Genomic DNA, 17,930 nt, shown 5'->3' with positions numbered 1-17,930 from the left:
ACCACTTGGGAAAAATACTTTCAGTAAGTATGATAGATGGAATGTTTATAGCCTAGTATATGAAGAGCTCTTAAAAATTATTGAGAAAAAAGACGAATCTTTATTATTTAACTTTCCTGACTGATCTTGATTGATATTTTAGAACTTTTCCTCAGGGAACTCCCTGGCGGTCCAGTGGTAGGGCTCGGTACTTCCACTGCTGAGAGCCTGGGTTCGATCCCTGGTTGGGGAAATAGGATCCTGCAAGCCTTGCGATACAGCCAAAAAAAAAAAAAAAAACGATAACTTCCTCAGCCAGCAGCTATGATATTGGGGTGGGTTTATCAAAGGTAAAAGACTGATTTGTCTTTTATACTTAAAGCATGTCCCAGGTGGATGTGGATTCAGGAATCGAAAATATGGAGGTTGATGAAAATGACCGAAGAGAAAAAAGGAGCCTCAGCGATAAGGTTGGTAAGAGATGAAGGCCTTGCTTCTGTTTTTAGATACGGTTAATAACCATCCCAGGTGGCCCGGGGGTAAAGAATTCACCTGCCAATACAGGAGACACAAGAGACGTGGGTTCGATCCCTGGGTCGGAAATATCCCCTGGAGCAGGAAATGGCAACCTGCTCCGCTCTAGTATGGTTGCCTGGAAAATTCCATGGACAGAGGATCCTGGCGGGCTACAGACCATGGGGTCCCAAAGAGTTGGACATGATCCGATGACTAAGCACGTACTCATGTGCACAGTATAAATAAGCACTGCTTCATGTCTTGTATCTGTAAAAGTCTGTTAGAGAGGGCCATGCCAAACCAGCAGGTCCTATTTAGGTGATTTTTTTTTTTTTTCTTTTGAAAAAATATGGGTAGCCTTGATCACCCTTATTAGTGGAAGTATAGCTTAGTCCTTTCAACTAATAAAAGTCCTTCAGTTATCTTTGTTTCAGGTGCATTTTTTATCAGTAAATGATAGCAATGAACTTAGAGCTTATTTGAATTTTTTCTGTTGATTTTTAATTGCTTAAGCAAGTAAGTCATCATTCTGAGGAAGATGATGAGGAATTAAAGCAAGAATGAATGGAAACAGGAGGCTTTTTTATTTTGTTACCTTCTGAGCTTTAGTTCCCTATATTTAAAAAAAGACATTTTTGGTTTTTGTGTTTATGTATCACGGTATAGAACTTGCATAGATAATTGCAACCCTTTGTGTTTAGTAAGTTATTAGTGTTCAGCAGCATTATTAGAAGTTGGACTATAGCCTCTTAGTGATGCAGTGCTTTATTTTGTAGTGTTTGAATCTTACAAAGTTCTTTATAGATGTTATTTCTATCTGTGGTGAAAAATAGTGAGAAACATTAAAATCTGGAAAAATTTCTAGAGAAAAATCGGTTATATACCTAAAATGTCAACCTGATCTTTTAGCATTCAGAAAAGGAAATAAATGGGAATAATGGGAATAATAAATGGGAAATAAATGATGCATCCTTCATCACATGTCTTCCTTGGCAATTCCTGATACCAGTCCTGCTGTTTTGTATTCCCTGCCATATATTGTGTTATAAGCTCATGAGACCCACAGGTTATAACTTTGAAGTCATAGTAACAAGTTTATTTTTCCTTTAATCAGTGGGTGTATAGTTGTCTGCATTTCTAAAATATCCTTATTTGTAAATGAATTAAATCAGAATTAGGTATTTCTGTTAAAGCCTAACTCAAACCTCCTACTGCTTGAAATTAACCCCCAAATCTTCTTCCCTAAAAGGAGCCTTCATCAGGTTCTGAAGTGTCTGAAGAGCAGGCCTTACAGCTGGTCTGTAAGATTTTCCGTGTCTCCTGGAAGGACCGGGACAGGGATGTGATCTTCCTTTCTTCTCTTTCTGCACAGTTTAAGCAGAACCCAAAAGAAGGTAGGAATCGGGCTCAATTGTCTCAATTTCAGAGCCCTTCGTAGAAAAATAGAACATGAACTCTTTTGTCTTTCTCTCCTGTCGACATACCTTGTCTTGCTCTGTGGTTGTATTTCTGATTACAGGGATACTTCTTGATGAAGACTTTGCTGTTTGTCTACTTTCCACTTATGGATAAATTTTTTTTTTTAATGATTTCTCCAAAGGAAAACTGTGTATCAGTTAATAGTCTCCATTGTCTCAGGGCTGACGTTTTTTTCCTTTGCAATAAGAAGGTGCTTAGAGAGAGCATTAGAGCATCTTATACTCTGGGCAGGAGCATGCTGGGTGGTCGGGTGACCGGTACCTTTTGTAAGTGCCTCCCGGGTCATGCGTAGACAGTGGAGTAAATGTGCTTGGTTAAATTGCTTTAGCAAACTAAAACACACTGATGTTTTGCAGTGTTTATAGGTTTCTATTTTAAGAGGCTATACTAAGCCACACTTAAAGTAATAAAACTTAGCAAGAGACCAGCATCGCAGGGCACTCTTCATTCTTCTCTATAGCAGTCTTCTAGACACTGGTTCCCAGCCTTTTTGATACCAGGGACTGGTTTCATGGGAGACAGTATTTCCACAGATGAAGTTGCGGGGATGGTTTTGGGACCATTCAAGCAAATTACATTTATTATGCTGCTGCTGATCTGACAAGAGGCAGGGCTAAGGTGGTAATGTGAGTGATGGGAATAGCTGTAAATACAGATGAAGCTTCACTCACTGTCTATTGCACACCCCCTGCTGTACAGCCCGGTTCCTAAGAGGCCACAGACCATATATCTGTCCGTGGTATGGGGACCCCTGCTTTGGAGTACAGCAAACGGAAGGGAAGTTCACTGGAGTCTTCTTTTGCATTTCACGTGAATACAGCCTCCTTGATGGTGGGTCTGTTTTGCTCCCCCATGTATTCACAGCGCCTCCACTTCATAATCCCTCAGTAGATATACTTTAAATGAGTGAATGAACTTCAAGGAGATTGCATTTCCTTTTCCCTGCTGCCTATCTTCCACGGCAAACAAAAAAAAATGTCTCTTGTATTCCAGGTAGATGGATAGTTTATTTCTGATTTTACTGGGTTCTTCTTCTTAATTGTGACTGTAGAATTGAGCTTAGCAATCATGAGTTTCAAAATCCTGCCACTTATTATTGTAAATCTTAAGATTCTCAAATCTGGTAATTTTTAGTAACAAATCAGGTAAGATTTACATGGGTTAGACATTTTATTTATTGAGTGATATTCAAAATGGGCTTTCCTGGTGGCTTAAGTGGTAAAGAACCCACCTGCCAATGCAGGAGACTCTGGTTCAATCCCTAGGTTGGGAAGATCCCCTGGAGAAGGAAATGGCAACCCATTCCAGCATTCTTGCCTGAGAAATCCTGTGGACAGAGGATCCTGGTGGGCTGCAGTCCATGGGGTCCTAAAAGAGTCAGACACAACTTAGTGACTGAATAACAACAAAAGACCTGTAACAATTAAGAGCTGCAAAGAATAAGGAGGAGGCTAGAGAACAGAATCTGCTCCAGAAAGGCAGGTGGCAACTCAATATTAGACCCTTCATAAAATGCTTTGAACTTTCTACTTCATATTTCCAGTGTGATAAACTAACCTCTGTAGTTGGGAGTAGCTTCTTTCTATGGTTAATATATATCAGCAGTGACTCTCATAGACTGGGCTCCAAATTTATTTTTTTTTTTAATAAGCTTTCTGTTTGAAAACATTTTAGATTTACAGAAAAATTATAGAGGGAGTGCAGGTAGTTCCTATATACACATGACTCAGTTTTCCCTAATGTCAACATCTTCCATAATCATAGTATACTTGTCAGAACTAAGATATTACTGTTACTCCAGACCTTATTTGGATTTCCCCACATTTCCTACTGGCGGCTTTTATTACTCGAGAATCCAGTCCAAAATAGCACATTGCACATCTCTGGCTTATGCTGGCTTATTCAAGGACCGTGAGTATGAAGACCCATGTATAACCTCCTCTTTATTCTGCCTTTCCAACAGTGTTCTCTGATTTTAAGGACTTGATTGGCCAGATTTTAATGGAAGTGCTAATGATGTCTACTCAGACCAGAGATGAAAACCCGTTTGCAAGCCTGACAGCCACCTCCCAGCCAATTGCAGCGACAGCTCGGTCACCAGACAGAAACCTCATGCTGACCACCGGCTCCAACCCAGGAACGAGCCCCATGTTCTGCAACCTGGGTTCCTTCGGGGCCAGCTCTTTATCTAGGTCAGTGTGGTTCTTTCTGCACATCTCACTGGTGGTAAAATAGCCATGAAGTACGTAGGAGAAAGGAGCCTTCATTCAGGGGCCTGCATCATGCAGATTATGGCATGTCTTATGTTTGGGGGTGTGATTGACTCACTGAGGAGATCTGGTCTTTTCCAGATGGGTCTCTTTGACTTTCCATGGTTAGGCTGTTGGTAAATTAAATTTTAGAAACAAATAGCTGTATAGAGTATGTTCTTTGGAAAGAAAGCTTTCTCGTATTGTAAGTCTGGCTTCTAAATCAGCATGGCAGTTAGATTACAGTTATTTCGATGAGTCTCTAAAAGATCTGTATACTGGAATGCTTAGAGATATGAGGTTGTAATTATACAGTTCTTTAAAAACATGTTATTTTCCATTTTAGTTATTTATCTCAAGCGTTTCTTCAATTTTCTCTTCTTTCCTCCCTTTCTCAAATCATTTAGCCTCTATGAGACTAGCCCAGCTCCCAATACCAGTGTCTGGAGCTCTGTGCCAATGATGAGTCCGCCTCTGGCCTCCCCCTCCCGGGCAGCCAGCCAGGCGGCTGTGCCTCCCGCTTCTTCCCTCTGTCCGCCTGGCCCTGCGGGGACGCCTGCGGGAAGCCAGCCCTCGTCTCCGCGGTACCGGCCCTACACTGTCACCCACCCCTCGGGGTCTACATCTACTCCTGCCTCACGATCCTCGGGCACCTCCATCCTGTCTAGCTCCCCAGGCCTGTCCGCCCCGGCCAGTAGCCCTCAAGCCGTGCCCACCAGCTCCTCCCGACAGAGACCCCCTGGCACAGGACCACCTTTACTCTCCGCCTCCCCCGGTGGGAGTGCCCCCAGCAGACGGCCCTCCTCCCTAAGGAACTCTCCTAGGTATTTATTTACGCAGTAGGAGAGGCGGGTGCGTGTTTGCAGTGCAGGGAAAGGAGGTTAACACAGTTTGGAAGAACTGTCATGTGACGCTGACCTCAGTTACCTGTGTTTCTCTGTTTGGGGCTGTTAACCCATGTGTCTAATTAGTTGGGTAGGCTTGTGCCCCGAGTCCCTGCTCTGCCAGGGTTCTGTCACATCAGAAAGTATGGGTTGCTCAATTATGAGGCCCTTTCTTCGCCTCCACTTTTCCTCCTGAAAAATAAGAAGTCACTCAGTTTTCAAAATCAAGGGCACATATCATTCATCCTAACAGATGAATTTCGGAGACTGTGGCAGCTGATGTTTGAGAGCTGGGGCTCACAGAACCACTTTCCCACTTTGTGTACTGTTGCCGATCATAGTTGAGATACAGCCAGACCAAGCGGTCGAGTGAGCAGATACCTTACCTCTGGCCAGTAGTCATGCCTTGACACTTTCTTCTCAGCCCCTTAAAAAGAAGCAGTACCCAAACTCCATTAATTCACTGCCCTCCTTCCCGTCAAGTGTTGCCTGGCCTTTATATAACTTAGGTGAATTATTTTTCTGCATATCAGTAGACAAAACTTGTAGCCTACGATTTAATTAAAAAGCCAGCGGTTGTAAAAGCTTTCCTCCTCCTCATTTTCCTTTGTTCCCTGATGACTTTTTTTGCTTTTGTTACGGTAGTATGTACGACAGTCCTTTCTCCTTCCTCTTCCTCGCACTTTCTGGGGACAGTAGTGACGAAGATGAAGAAGATGATGATGATGGTGATGATGGTGATGATGAAGGTGGTGGTGGTGGTGATGAGTTTTCTTGTGTCCAGTTTGGGTCCAGGTATCAGAGGAGTGGAGTCTTACCTCTGCATGTGCCTAGGTGCTTAGGAACTAACGTTTGTAAGTCCTAATTAGAGGCGTGCTCTGAATCCATACAGGGTAGAGTCAAAAGAGGTGCCCTGGTGAGTCCAGATGTGAGAAACTCCACATGTACTCAAGCATTAGGACCTTCCTATGAGGGTCAGGTGGCACATTTTCATAGTTGTTGCCTGGCAAGCTTGGAGAACAACTTAACGTATAATCATTTGTCAAGAACATGAACAACAGAGTAGACATCAAGTTCACCTGCCCTAAGATCTAAAAGAAGACCCTTCATTTATTTTATTAGGAGAGTGTTCTTGCGGGCTACCAGATGTACGCAACATGTACTCTGGGAGGCGTGTTTTCTTCTGTACAGTTGCATGGATTGCTGCTTTTTAGGAATGGCACAGGGGCTGGGACTTGTGTATGTGTGTATGTGTCCCTCTCAGCTCACTCCAGGGCCGCCTGTTGAAGAGCACATGGGGTCATATTCTCTCTTTTATAACTGTGATTCTGCTTTGACTTCTAATCTTTATTTTTTGGCTGTGCTGGGTCTTTGTTTGCTTCAGATCAGCTTTTCAGTAGTTGGCAGCAAATAGGGGCTGCTCTCTAGTTGCGATGCTCAGGCTTCTCACTGTGGTGGCTTCTCTTATTGCGGAGCACGGGCTCTAGGGCGAGAGGGCTTCAGTAGTTGCAGCTTCCAGGCTCTAGAGCACAGGCTTAATAGCGGTTGCACAGGGGCTTAGTTGCTGTTCAGCATGTGGGCTCTTCCTGGACCAGGGATTGAACCCATGTCACCTGCATTGGCAGGCGAATTCTTTACCATTGAACCACCAGGGAAGCACTCTTCACTGCTAATCTTAAATTTCGCTAATCAGTCACTTCGCTTCCCTGATCCCAGTGAAGCCAGACCCTGTTTGTTTAGACAGCCTAGCCTGAGGAATGGCTGCAGAGGCTAAAACAGAGCTCACAATATTGCTGAAGTTTCACCCCTGAAAACAGAGTGAAAAAGATGGCTTGGACCTTCTAGGTGACTTTGAGCAAAAAAATATAATAGCACCTTCTCGCTAAGCCTCTGACTCATCGTCTTACAATTTTGCTCTTAAATTGAAGTTTCCTCTGGACTGAGTTGGTATTTGTGCCCAGCAGTATTCAGAAATAACTCCAGGCTATAAATAGAGATGGTGGTAGGGGTGCGGTACACTGTATTCAACTCGACAGTGTTCAGGAGAATCATTAGAGAAGTCTATAAAGAGAGAGAGGGATATTGGCACAGGGTTGAATATTGATTCAGGAAGGTTAATATTTGTATTAGGTCGAATGTTGTATCACTATCTCTCAAGTAAATTTCCCAAAGGTAGAAGTGTCTTTTTCATGTAGATGACTCAACAGTAAAAAATACACCTGCAGTGCAAGAGTTGCAGGAGCCTTGGATTCGATACTTGGGTCAGGGAGATCCCTGAAGGAGGAGATGGCAGCCCACTCCAGTATTCTTGCCTGGGAAATCCCATGGACAGAGGAGCCTGGTGGGTTACAGTCCATGGGGCTGCAGAGTCAGACACGACTGAGCATGCGTGCACAGACATCTTCTCCCATGATCATACTAGTGCAGCAGCCATCCTTGTTAGGAGTCAATTCCTATACATGGTAAAAGTGCTTTGTTTTCTGTTTTACTGTAAGTTATCTGTGGGGGAAATACTGTCTCTCCCTTGCTTATTTAATTCCAGCTTTCTCTAACAAAGATATCAGATTACATGGTGCTTTATCTAATTCCTCTCTAGACTTCTAACATCCAGCCTTGTCTCGGATCTAGATTTGACACCTAAAGGAGAAACAAAACTTACTTACTGATTATGTACTCATAGCTGCGAATAGTTGTTGAGCATCACGTCCCAGGTGCTCTGTCAGCTGTGTGCATATGTTATTCCTCTTATCCTCACAGCAGGGCCTCTAGTTACTGCAAGGAAATGTGGGCAGGTTCAGGAAGGTTGTTGTTCAGTCGCTCAGTCATGCCCGACTCTTTGTGACCCCATGGAGTGCAGCACGCCAGGCCTCCCTGTTCTTTACCATCTCCCAGAGCTTGCTCAAACTCATGTCCCTTGAGTCAGTGATGCCATCCAACCATCTCATCCTCTGTCACTCCCTTCTCCTACTACCATCAGTCTTTCCCAGCGTTAGGATCTTTTCCAGTGAGTCAGCTCTTCACATCAGATGGCCAAAGTATTGGAGCTTCAGCTTCAGCAATAACCTTCAATGAGGTTAGTCTTATAACTAGAAGAAGGCAGAGCTGGAGTCCAGATCTCACATGCCACCCAGCATACCAAGTTGCCTCTGACTTCTCCGTGTTTGCCCAGTAGGACTTGGATTATTCTCATTTCTTAGCAGTTATTTCACTGCCCAGAGTTTATACATGTATTCTTTTCCTTGGCAAGAAAGTGCCAACATTTTCCTTCTTAATTACAAAATTTCACTCCAGTTGGTTGGCAGGTACTTTGCTGGCTGTTAAAATGAAATCTCATCTGTCCAGGTTTTAGAAATTATAAATTCTGAATAGACATCAAAAAGGATGTAAAAGGACAGGGCGTAATCATACTTAACACATGAAACAAACAGAGAAGAACGTGAGGATGCACGTAGGGTCAGAACCAAGAAGTAGCAAAAAAATTCTTAATAATTTGGGTGATCAGCAAAGAGCTTTTTCTTTCCCCCTGTCTAATTGATCTTCTCAGAATTTTATTTACTAGGAAGTAAGCAATTTTAACACCTTCTTCTCACCCAGTAGGGTCAGTGCTGTAGAAGCAGCTGTCAACAGGGATTGTATTGGTCTCCCCTTCTGCTGGCCCAGTGGGGTCAAGGGCTTGTATATCTTTTGAGAGGTAGTTGGGAAATACAGCCCTGTATTAATTATTTATAGTGGTGATGATAAGGATTAATAAAAGAAAAACAACATTCCTTCTGGAATGTTTCATAGTACTCTGAAAAAAGCTATATGAGTTATAAGGAGCTACTTCTTGAAGGAATGAAAATAAGTGAAATGAGAGTTGTCTTGTAATAAAGATAACAGAGGAAAAAAGAAGATAAAGTAATTATTCTGAGGAAACGTTTTCTTATTGTTTCCTAGGAAGTTGATGACTAGAAAGACATTTTTCTTTTGTTTATTGGGATTCTTTTTTCATTGCTTAGATATTTCAGTGAAGGAGATTAGATCTTGAACATCATGAGCCTGTGTGAATAGAAAAAGAGTAAACTAGCAAATGGACACAACTGAGTGACTAAGCACAAACTACCAAACAGTGAAAAATATTGATATTTCCCCTCTTATTTCTACTGGTCGTAAGTCAGAATCTTTCCACACGTCTGCCCTCCAGCCTCCAGTGATTTCCCTTCTCCCACAGGGTTAGTAAAGCCTAAGACCCTACATCTCCTGTGTATACACACACACACACACATCTCCTGTGTGTACAGACACACACACACACTCTTCCTGCCTCTCTCTGATATCTATACTCATTTCTTCATAGCACTTCTATATTATTATTTTAAAAACTGTCTCCCCTCAGGGGACTTCCCTGGCAGTCCAGTCTTGGCCTTACAATGCAGGGGTATAAGTTTGATCTCTGGTCAGGGAGCTAAGATGCCACATGCCTTGGGACCAAAAAACCAAAACATAAAACAGAAGCAGTGTTGTAACAAACTCAGTAAAGACTTTTTAAACAAATGTCTACATTATAGAGGATGTAGTTGCCACATGAACAAGGTCTTGATCTGTTTCATCAAGGTGCTGCCCCCACGACCTTCAACAATGCAGACATTTGTTCAGGGGATTTACATTGCTTATCCCTGCCCAGCGCTCCCTTTCCTTGCATTGAGAAAATATGCCATTCCAAAGTCTGCATCTAAAAAAGAAAATAGGGAGTGATTATTCCCATCACAGAAGGAAAGGAACTGCCACAGAATCCTTTTAGGAAACTAGGTTTTTTGGTACATTTAAAATGAGATTCAGTTTGCACAGATCTCATGCATATATAAATCTCCAGATATATTTTCCTTGTGTTTTCAGAAGGATTCCACTGTATTTACATCATGTGAAGTAATTATTCAGTTGGATTGTTGATGTAGTTATCAGAAAATGGTTCCTGTATTCTCCCAGAAGGAGGTATAATTTTCTAGATACTCTTAGAACTTAAACATGACAGATTTCCAGTGTCATATTCCACATGTCATAGTTGTAAAGGCATCATGAATTTTGTAGCAACATTTTTAGAGAAAAAATGAAATAACTGGTTTATTTTATTTTATTTTATTTTTAAACTTTACAAAATTGTATTAGTTTTGCCAAATATCAAAATGAATCCGCCACAGGTATACATGTGTTCCCCATCCTGAACCCTCCTCCCTCCTCATACCATCCCTCTGGGTTAAAACATTTTTTAAAAATGTCTATTGATAGCATAAATTTAATGTGTTTAAACTGTACACACCTTTTTCCTTCAGGATCACATTTAGAACCTGAGTTCAGTTCTCTGAATTCAAATCTAGAGACCCCTGTAAACCAGTTTTGACCACTGGCAGTCATGCCCAGCACTGGTGAGACTGACCGACCACCTTGCTCATGATCTACTTCAACATCCTAAGACTGATCTCATAGTTTGGAAACATTGACGAATACTGGGTTTTCCTCTGTGTTTACTATTTGATTAAACCCTTGTTTCATTTCTTTCTTTCTCTTCTCTTGAAAGTCCCCTGGAAGTGTTATTTGGTGCCTGACAGATGATCACAACATACATCAACCTCTTTCAGCTTTGAAAATTCTCTGATACGTTCTGAATGTCTTTCTTTGTCTTGGCTGGCAGTCCTCTGCACACATCATCATGTCTTTTCATGTCTTTGCAAAATGTTTGCAAAGGCATTTTGGTTGACTTTGAGGTGTTCAAGTCTAAGTTAAAATGAAAGGGAGTGTGTTGGCTAAGAATGGAGCCCAGTTTCTGTCAGCAGCCACCATCAATGCATGCTGACTCCCACTGTTGATCAAGGGCACTGCATTAGACTGGCTTGTTGCAAACGGCAAGGACCTGTTGACATCAAATATAAGATGCTTTCCATTTCAGAAATGTAAACATGTGAGAAAGATGGAGCTTATTATCAGGGAAATATTTAAATATTTCATTTTCAACATGAGGAAGGTCTATTTTCATTGCTTCTGTGAGCGCTTCTCAAAGGAAGATGAACCTTAATTGTATATGGCAAACTGTGTATAGCAAACTGTATGTAGAAACTTGTATCAGCAAATTTCATCTTTGAAAAGTGCAGGGAATAGAGTCACGAACCTCAGATGGAAGAGGGAAGGATGGCAGGTAGCTTGAGAGCGAGATGGCTGCAGGAAAGACCAAGTATTTTTTTCCCCCCTTTCTCCTTTTGCGGTTTCACCATACTTCTTGTATTTATGGGTGGGTTTTTCTGTTTTGTTAGAGGTTTTTTTTTTTTTTTTGCTTTGCTTTATTACTGTCCTCATCTTTCTGTTGTCTGGCCAATGAACAGATGCCAAATCTTACAGTAATTCATGAAGTGTATCTCTAACTGATGTGAAAGCACAAGAATTAATTGTTTTGGGGTTTTTTTTGATGTTTCCCACCCTGGACTGCCCATCTTTGTCTCTGGTGTAGCACTTTAAGGGTGGGTCCCTTATCTGCCCAGTCAGGAGGGTACTGGCTGCTTCTCAACCTCGTGTCCTCCCGTCCCTCTGTTAGACTTGTGTAGGAAGTAAGTTGAAGATTTACAAGTCTCTGGCCTGAGAGCCTTGGATTTAAAGCCTTGGCATTGTTTTCATCTTTTTAATTACTTAGTTATTGAATTTTTGGCTGTGCCCGGTCTACATTGCTATGGTTGAGCTTTCTCTAGTTGTGGTGAGCGGGGGCTACCCTTTGTTGGGGTGCTCTGGCCTTCTCATTGCACTGGCTTCTCTTGTTACCAAGCATGGGCTCTAGAGTGTGTGGGCTTCAGTACTTGTGGCGCATAGCTCGAGTTGCCCCTTGGCGTGTGGAATCTTCCTGGACTAGAGATTGAACCAATGTCCCCTGAATTGGCAGGCGAATTCTTTAACACTGGACCACCTGTTTTCATCTTTTTTTAATGAAATATTCCAATACCATTCCAAAGATTCTTTATCATGTTTCACATGTAATTTTTTTTTGGTGCTGTTGTTAAATTTATATCTTTTCATTACTCTTCATTTCAAAATTTCTGGCCTCTTCTTATGCCATGGTTAATCTTTTTGTATCTTTTATGTCTATCAAATTTGTGAGTTGAACATCACATTTGGTATTTGACCTACTGATAATTGATCTAAACTTTGATTTCCTAACACCTAACCCTCATGATACTGAGAAGGCAATGGCAGCCCACTGCGTACTCTTGCCTGGAAAATCCCAAGGACAGAAGAGCCTGGTAGGCTGCAGTCCATGGGGTCACTAGGAGTCGGACACGACTGAGCAACTTCACTTTCACTTTTCACTTTCATGCATTGGAGAAGGAAATGGCAACCCACTCCAGTGTTCTTGCCTGGAGAATCCCAGGGATGGCGGAGCCTGATGGGCTGCCGTCTGTGGGCTCGCACAGAGTCGGACACGACTGAAGCGACTTAGTAGCAGCAGCAGCAGCAGCAACCCTCATGATAGTGGTCTCAGAGAATAGTTTTAATAGAAACAGGCCCCTCCCATTGTATCCTGTCTGTATTTGACAGAGCACCTCCACATGATTTCACTTAACCTCAGTGCAGGTGAGATGGAAGTTCTGGGTTCAGGTAACAAGTACGCAATAGAGCTGGGGATAGAATGCAAGTTTGGATACTCCTAGCACAAGGATTTTGTTTTGTTTTGACTAATACTACTTTGTCCCTTTCACTAAACGTTTTGGAAAATTTGTATTGATAACAAATATTTTCACGTCTCCTTCTAACTGGACAGTTTTTCCTAAGTTCTGGTCCTGCTGCCAAATGCTGCTTTAAGGCTTTGAGATGTATGCTAGACATTAGGAAGGAGGGAGGGGTGTTTTGTCAGTCCCTTGTAACTTCACTCCTAAAGACTTTGCTTGCCTAACAGCACAGGCTGGCTTTAACCTGCAAGTCAGCCCGAGCACAGTTGGCCAGTTGGATTTACATATGTGTGGTATCCCTTCACATTCCTGGTGCTTAGTACCAGTTCTTAGTCCTCCTGGTTTTGTAAGGTGCTGTTCCTGAGAAGATGAGATGCTGGATTTCTGGACAGACTTTCTTCTTACGTCAATAAAATGTTTCCTAAAAATCTCTGTTGTTGGACTTGGAGCAGCTGAAGCCAGCAGTCAGCTCCAGGTGCAGCCGCATGGGGTCTGTGCTTTGTCCTGGGTGCGGGGACCCTAACAAGCTTTCTGCTACAGCATTGCGAGCTCTGTCATGTGGTTTACTGAGAGCAGATCAAAACCATCCCTTTTCTTTTCTCCAAAGTCTGGGAGCCTCTGGTGGGGCAAGTACTTGGGATTCCTACAGTGACCATTTCACCATTGAAACGTGCAAGGAGACAGACATGCTGAACTACCTCATCGAGTGTTTTGACCGAGTTGGAATAGAGGAAAAAAAAGCACCAAAGGTAATATGAAATAGATTCACTTAAAACCCACAAAAGCTGGGTATATATTGGATAAATAATTGTTTTCTAAGCCCCTAATTAGATTGACTTATTCAATCAGTACAGTGCTTACTGAGCATCTCATAGGTCGGGCACTACAGTAGAAGCCGGGCTGGATTAATGAACCAAACAGATGAAGATCCCAGCGCTTCTGGAGCTCATGTCCTAGTGGAGGGAAGACGTGACAGGGCCAAATGCTACTATCACCAATGACTTAACACTATGATAACTTCTCATAGTCTGTTGTAATCATAATAAAACATTTATAGAGTTCCTGTCAACCATCACACACTTTGCTAGGTCTCCATGGACTTAGGTTTTCACAGTTGTTCATTAGGCTGGTGTAATATAAGTATTATTTTTTTTTCATTGCACTTCAAAGGGATCTAATACATAACTACTGTTGGTCTTCCCTAAAAGTGAAGCAGCATAAAGTGAACTTTGAAAAAGAGGGGGATACCTTTAATTGTCCAGAGTCACATAAATTGAGAAGCTGGTTTAAACTCAGAAAGCTACACTTTTTCTACTGTTTCATTCTGAATGAGTATCTCATTTCAATCCTGTTTCATTTTCATTCTTTTTTTTCTTTAAATTTTCAGTGACATATAGCGGCTCAGACATTTACAGATTCTGTCTATAATCCTGGAGACCCAGGTTCAAGCCCTGGGTGGGGAGGATCCCCTAGAGGAGGGCATGGCAACCCACTCCAGTATTCTTGCCTGGAGAATCCCTATGGACAGAGGAGCCTGGTGGGCTATAGTCCATGGAGTCACAGAGTTGGATACGACTGAGCACCTAACACTTTCACTTTCATAGTTGATTTACAATGTTGTGTTAGTTTCAGGTGTACAGCAAAGTGAACCAGTTATACATACACGTATATCCACTCTTTTTTGATTCTTTTCCCATGTAAGTCATTACAGAGTATTATGTAGAGTTCCCTGTGCTATACAGTAGGTCCTTACTACTATCTATTTTACGTATGGTGTGTATATGTCAATCCCAGTCTCCCAGTTTATCTCCCCTCCTTCCTCATTCATTTCTAGTTCTGGTTTTCCATTAGAAATTAATCCAGTTCTCTACATGTTAGTTCATATTTGTGAAGGGCCTCTTGCAGTTTTTTGCACTTAACCTTAGCAAAAGCAAAGAGAGTGGACTTGTTTTTGTAATCCCTGCATGATCACCTCAAGCCTCTGCTTCTTCTCTAACTGTAGGTTTTAGCAGAGGCAGTATGCTTGGATGATGCAGTTAATCTAGTTTGTTCATCATCAATAAAGGAAGAGAAGAAGATGCCTTTTCCTGCACGTCCATCTCTTCTGACTCTCTTGTCAGTTCTCAACTGCGTGGGATTATTTTGTTTGTCTTTGTAGTCCTCACCCCGACCTGTCTTTGCAGATGTGCAGCCAGCCAGCAGTCAGCCAGCTTCTGAGCAACATCCGCTCACAGTGCATATCCCACACTGCATTAGTACTCCAGGGGTCCCTCACACAGCCAAGGTATGAGCAACCAGTGCGTGCTTGCTGTTTGCAGGGAGAGGGCCTCTCCTGTGGACCCAGGCTGTCCAGCCATGGTGCACCACATTGCCTAGCTCACTTCCTCATCTGGGAAATGAGTGGTTGACGAGATGGTCTCTGAGGTCCCTTTGTTTCTCTAAGATACTATGAAAATAAAACATTTCGTGTGCTTTATTGAGAACTCACTTAGTTTAAAAGCAGCTGCTTGAAAGCAGTACAGATACTTGGAAAAAAAGTACAGAGCCTCACTTTCCATGTGTCATACAATCAATTTCTGTTATCCAGCAATAAAGAATGGTGGTGGAATAGGTAATATAGGGATCACCCACAATGTCCTACATTATTAATTTTTGTTTGGAGGATCCCATAAAGTTTCAAGTTTAATAAAAGAGTATTTCTGTATTTCATTTCTCTTATGAAAAATATCTGAAGGAAAATTGGCAAAGTTGCAGTATTTATTCATTCTGGATCACCTTGTATTATTTTCTGTATCATAACCATTTTTGAAATGTGTCAGAAAAAAGGAAAAAAGATACACATGTACTAAAAACACTATCTCCATGGTTAGAGTTAATAAGAGCTTAAGAAAGTCTTCAGCTACTGCTAATCTTCCCCCCCCCCCCAATTGGATGAAGCATAAATAAATAAAAGAGACATACAGTACTTTGGTTTTTCTAGTGCTTTATTCTTAAAGGGATGTTTGGAGAAAAAGATGCATTCTTTGAAACTTTCTATAACTTCTCACTGAAGAGTCCACAACGTTATTGTTTTAACAGTAAGAAGGGTGATCTTTTGCCTCAGCTATTGACTATTGTGTGGCCTGTTTGGGAGATCTGAAGCTTGACCTGTGATTGTCAGCCGCATGGCATTTTGTGTGTCCTGTAGTTACTGGGTGATGAGTTGATTCATCAGAGCCCTTGACCTTCTGGATCCGCAGGTCCCTGCAGCAGCCGTCCTTCCTCGTGCCGTACATGTTGTGTAGGAACCTCCCATATGGCTTCATCCAGGAGCTGGTGAGAACTACTCACCAGGATGAAGAAGTGTTCAAGCAGGTAGGTTTTGTGTATTCACTATTGAAACATTTGGCTTAGAAGCTTTTCTGCCAAGGTAGATTTCTAGAGACACCGTATATTGAAATTTTGGGTTCCAGAATTTGAACATATACACGTTATTTGCTCAGAAAGTGCTCCCGCGGTTCCTGCCTTGAGATCAGATTGACAGCTGCATTGTCCAAATCATGTGTCCATTTCAATTCATCAGTCAAGCATCAAGATATTTTAAACACAGTCTGTGCTAAGTGCTTTAGGAGATTAGAAGAAATATAAGGTCCTATCTCTGATTTCAAGCTTTTAAAACACTACCAAGAGATAGTATAAGACATGATGTGCTGAAGTAGTGTTAAAAATTAATTCTCTGAATTTACAAAAAAGATTAATATTAAATAAATCAGAGGCCTAGCTGATTTAGCTGATTAGCTCAGCGGCCATCCACATGTCACATAGAATGTCTTATTGTTATTGGACTGGGAATGATATCTCAGATCTTACGGATTACTTCATTCATTAAGTATCCATATGTTTTTTGGTATCCCACTGTGTAAAGTCAAGTGTAAATGAAGATATGCAATATTTAATAATAAAGCTTTAATAATAATAATAATAAGCTAATAAACTTAGTCTCAAAGGTTTCTTCCCTGGTGGCTTAGCTGGTAAAGAATCCTCCTGTAATGCGTGAGACCTGGATAGGGACTATCCCTTGGAGAAGGGAGCAGCTCACCCACTCCAGTATTCTGGCCTGGAGAATTCCATGGACTCCATGGGGTCGCAAAGAGTCGGACATGACTGAGCGACTTTCACTTCACTTCACTTCAGTAAACTTAGTCTCAAAGGTTTTTTCCAAGGTGCAACTTTGGCATGAATGTTGATTACGGGCCTGTGGCCTGTGTTGTAAAGTAAGCACTTTGCCATAGCAACTTGCACAGAGCTGTTTCCCTTGATGAAAGGGTGTTTATGACTTTCTTACAGTTTACTGTTTGGTGATTTTTTTTTTTGCTTCTAGAAGGAATAAGAGAGACAATAGCTATAAACGATATGATTCTTTTTTGCCTTTTTTTATACCTAATATTATTTGTAACTATTCATCTTAAAGCCTTTGAATTCTAAGGAAGTTTGTTTTCAAAATACTAGTAAAAGAAGAATCCAGCAGTGAAATTCCTAGTCGGTGTTGCATGCTCCGTATTTGGAATTTATCACCTGCAGATGCAACTTAGTGACTGAACAACATCATCTTAGATGATGGTCTTACTGACTTATAGGAATATTTCAGGCATTATAATGAGATTTCCTCCTCTAGAAAGTTAAGAGAACTCTTGATGAAAATACATAGCTGTATTGGAACGTTTAAGTGCTGCATTATGCTTTATGTGTAATATGCATAAATTAGAATACTTTTACTTGAAAAGACATCATTTGAAGAATCCAGAGTAGCTTTAACTGGTAGCCCAGGGATCAACTAAAAGAGGTACCTTATGCTATTTTATTCATAAAGAAACTTACATAGAAGCTATGAAATGACCTCTTTTTTTTTAGTTGAGGTGAAATTCACATAATATAAAGTCAACCATTAAAGTGCCCCATTCCGTGGCATTTAGTACCTTCTCAGTGTTATGCAGTCACCGCACACCTGTTTATTTTTAACCACAGAATTCTGATCTCGTCTTGTCTTCTCTGTCACCATTTGTTTTTCCTCCAGGATGACTCCAGCGGAGTTGCTGACCTGAAAAACAGCATTTTACCTTTTTGTCTTGAGATTGTGGTAGATCTGAGTTATTAAATCT

At 41.6% G+C, this 17,930-nt stretch overlaps 1 protein-coding gene across 2 annotated transcripts in view; it reads left to right on the top strand.

Moving 5' to 3' along the window:
* Window positions 1–17,930, top strand: part of UBE4B (ubiquitination factor E4B) — a 122,087-nt gene that overhangs the window by 59,564 nt on the left and 44,593 nt on the right. The window contains 8 exon segments of one of the 2 annotated variants that reach the window (NM_001102504.1): window positions 362–449; window positions 1,745–1,889; window positions 3,938–4,166; window positions 4,631–5,047; window positions 5,753–5,902; window positions 13,400–13,541; window positions 14,976–15,076; window positions 16,032–16,146. In NM_001102504.1, coding sequence (NP_001095974.1) covers window positions 362–449; window positions 1,745–1,889; window positions 3,938–4,166; window positions 4,631–5,047; window positions 5,753–5,902; window positions 13,400–13,541; window positions 14,976–15,076; window positions 16,032–16,146 — 1,387 coding nt within the window. 2 annotated transcript variants of the gene reach the window in all.

Source organism: Bos taurus, chromosome 16 (assembly GCF_002263795.3).
Source record: "Bos taurus isolate L1 Dominette 01449 registration number 42190680 breed Hereford chromosome 16, ARS-UCD2.0, whole genome shotgun sequence".
NCBI lineage: Eukaryota > Metazoa > Chordata > Mammalia > Artiodactyla > Bovidae > Bos > Bos taurus.
Note: the sequence above shows the minus strand (reverse complement) of the source record. Positions and strands in the feature narration are given on the sequence as shown.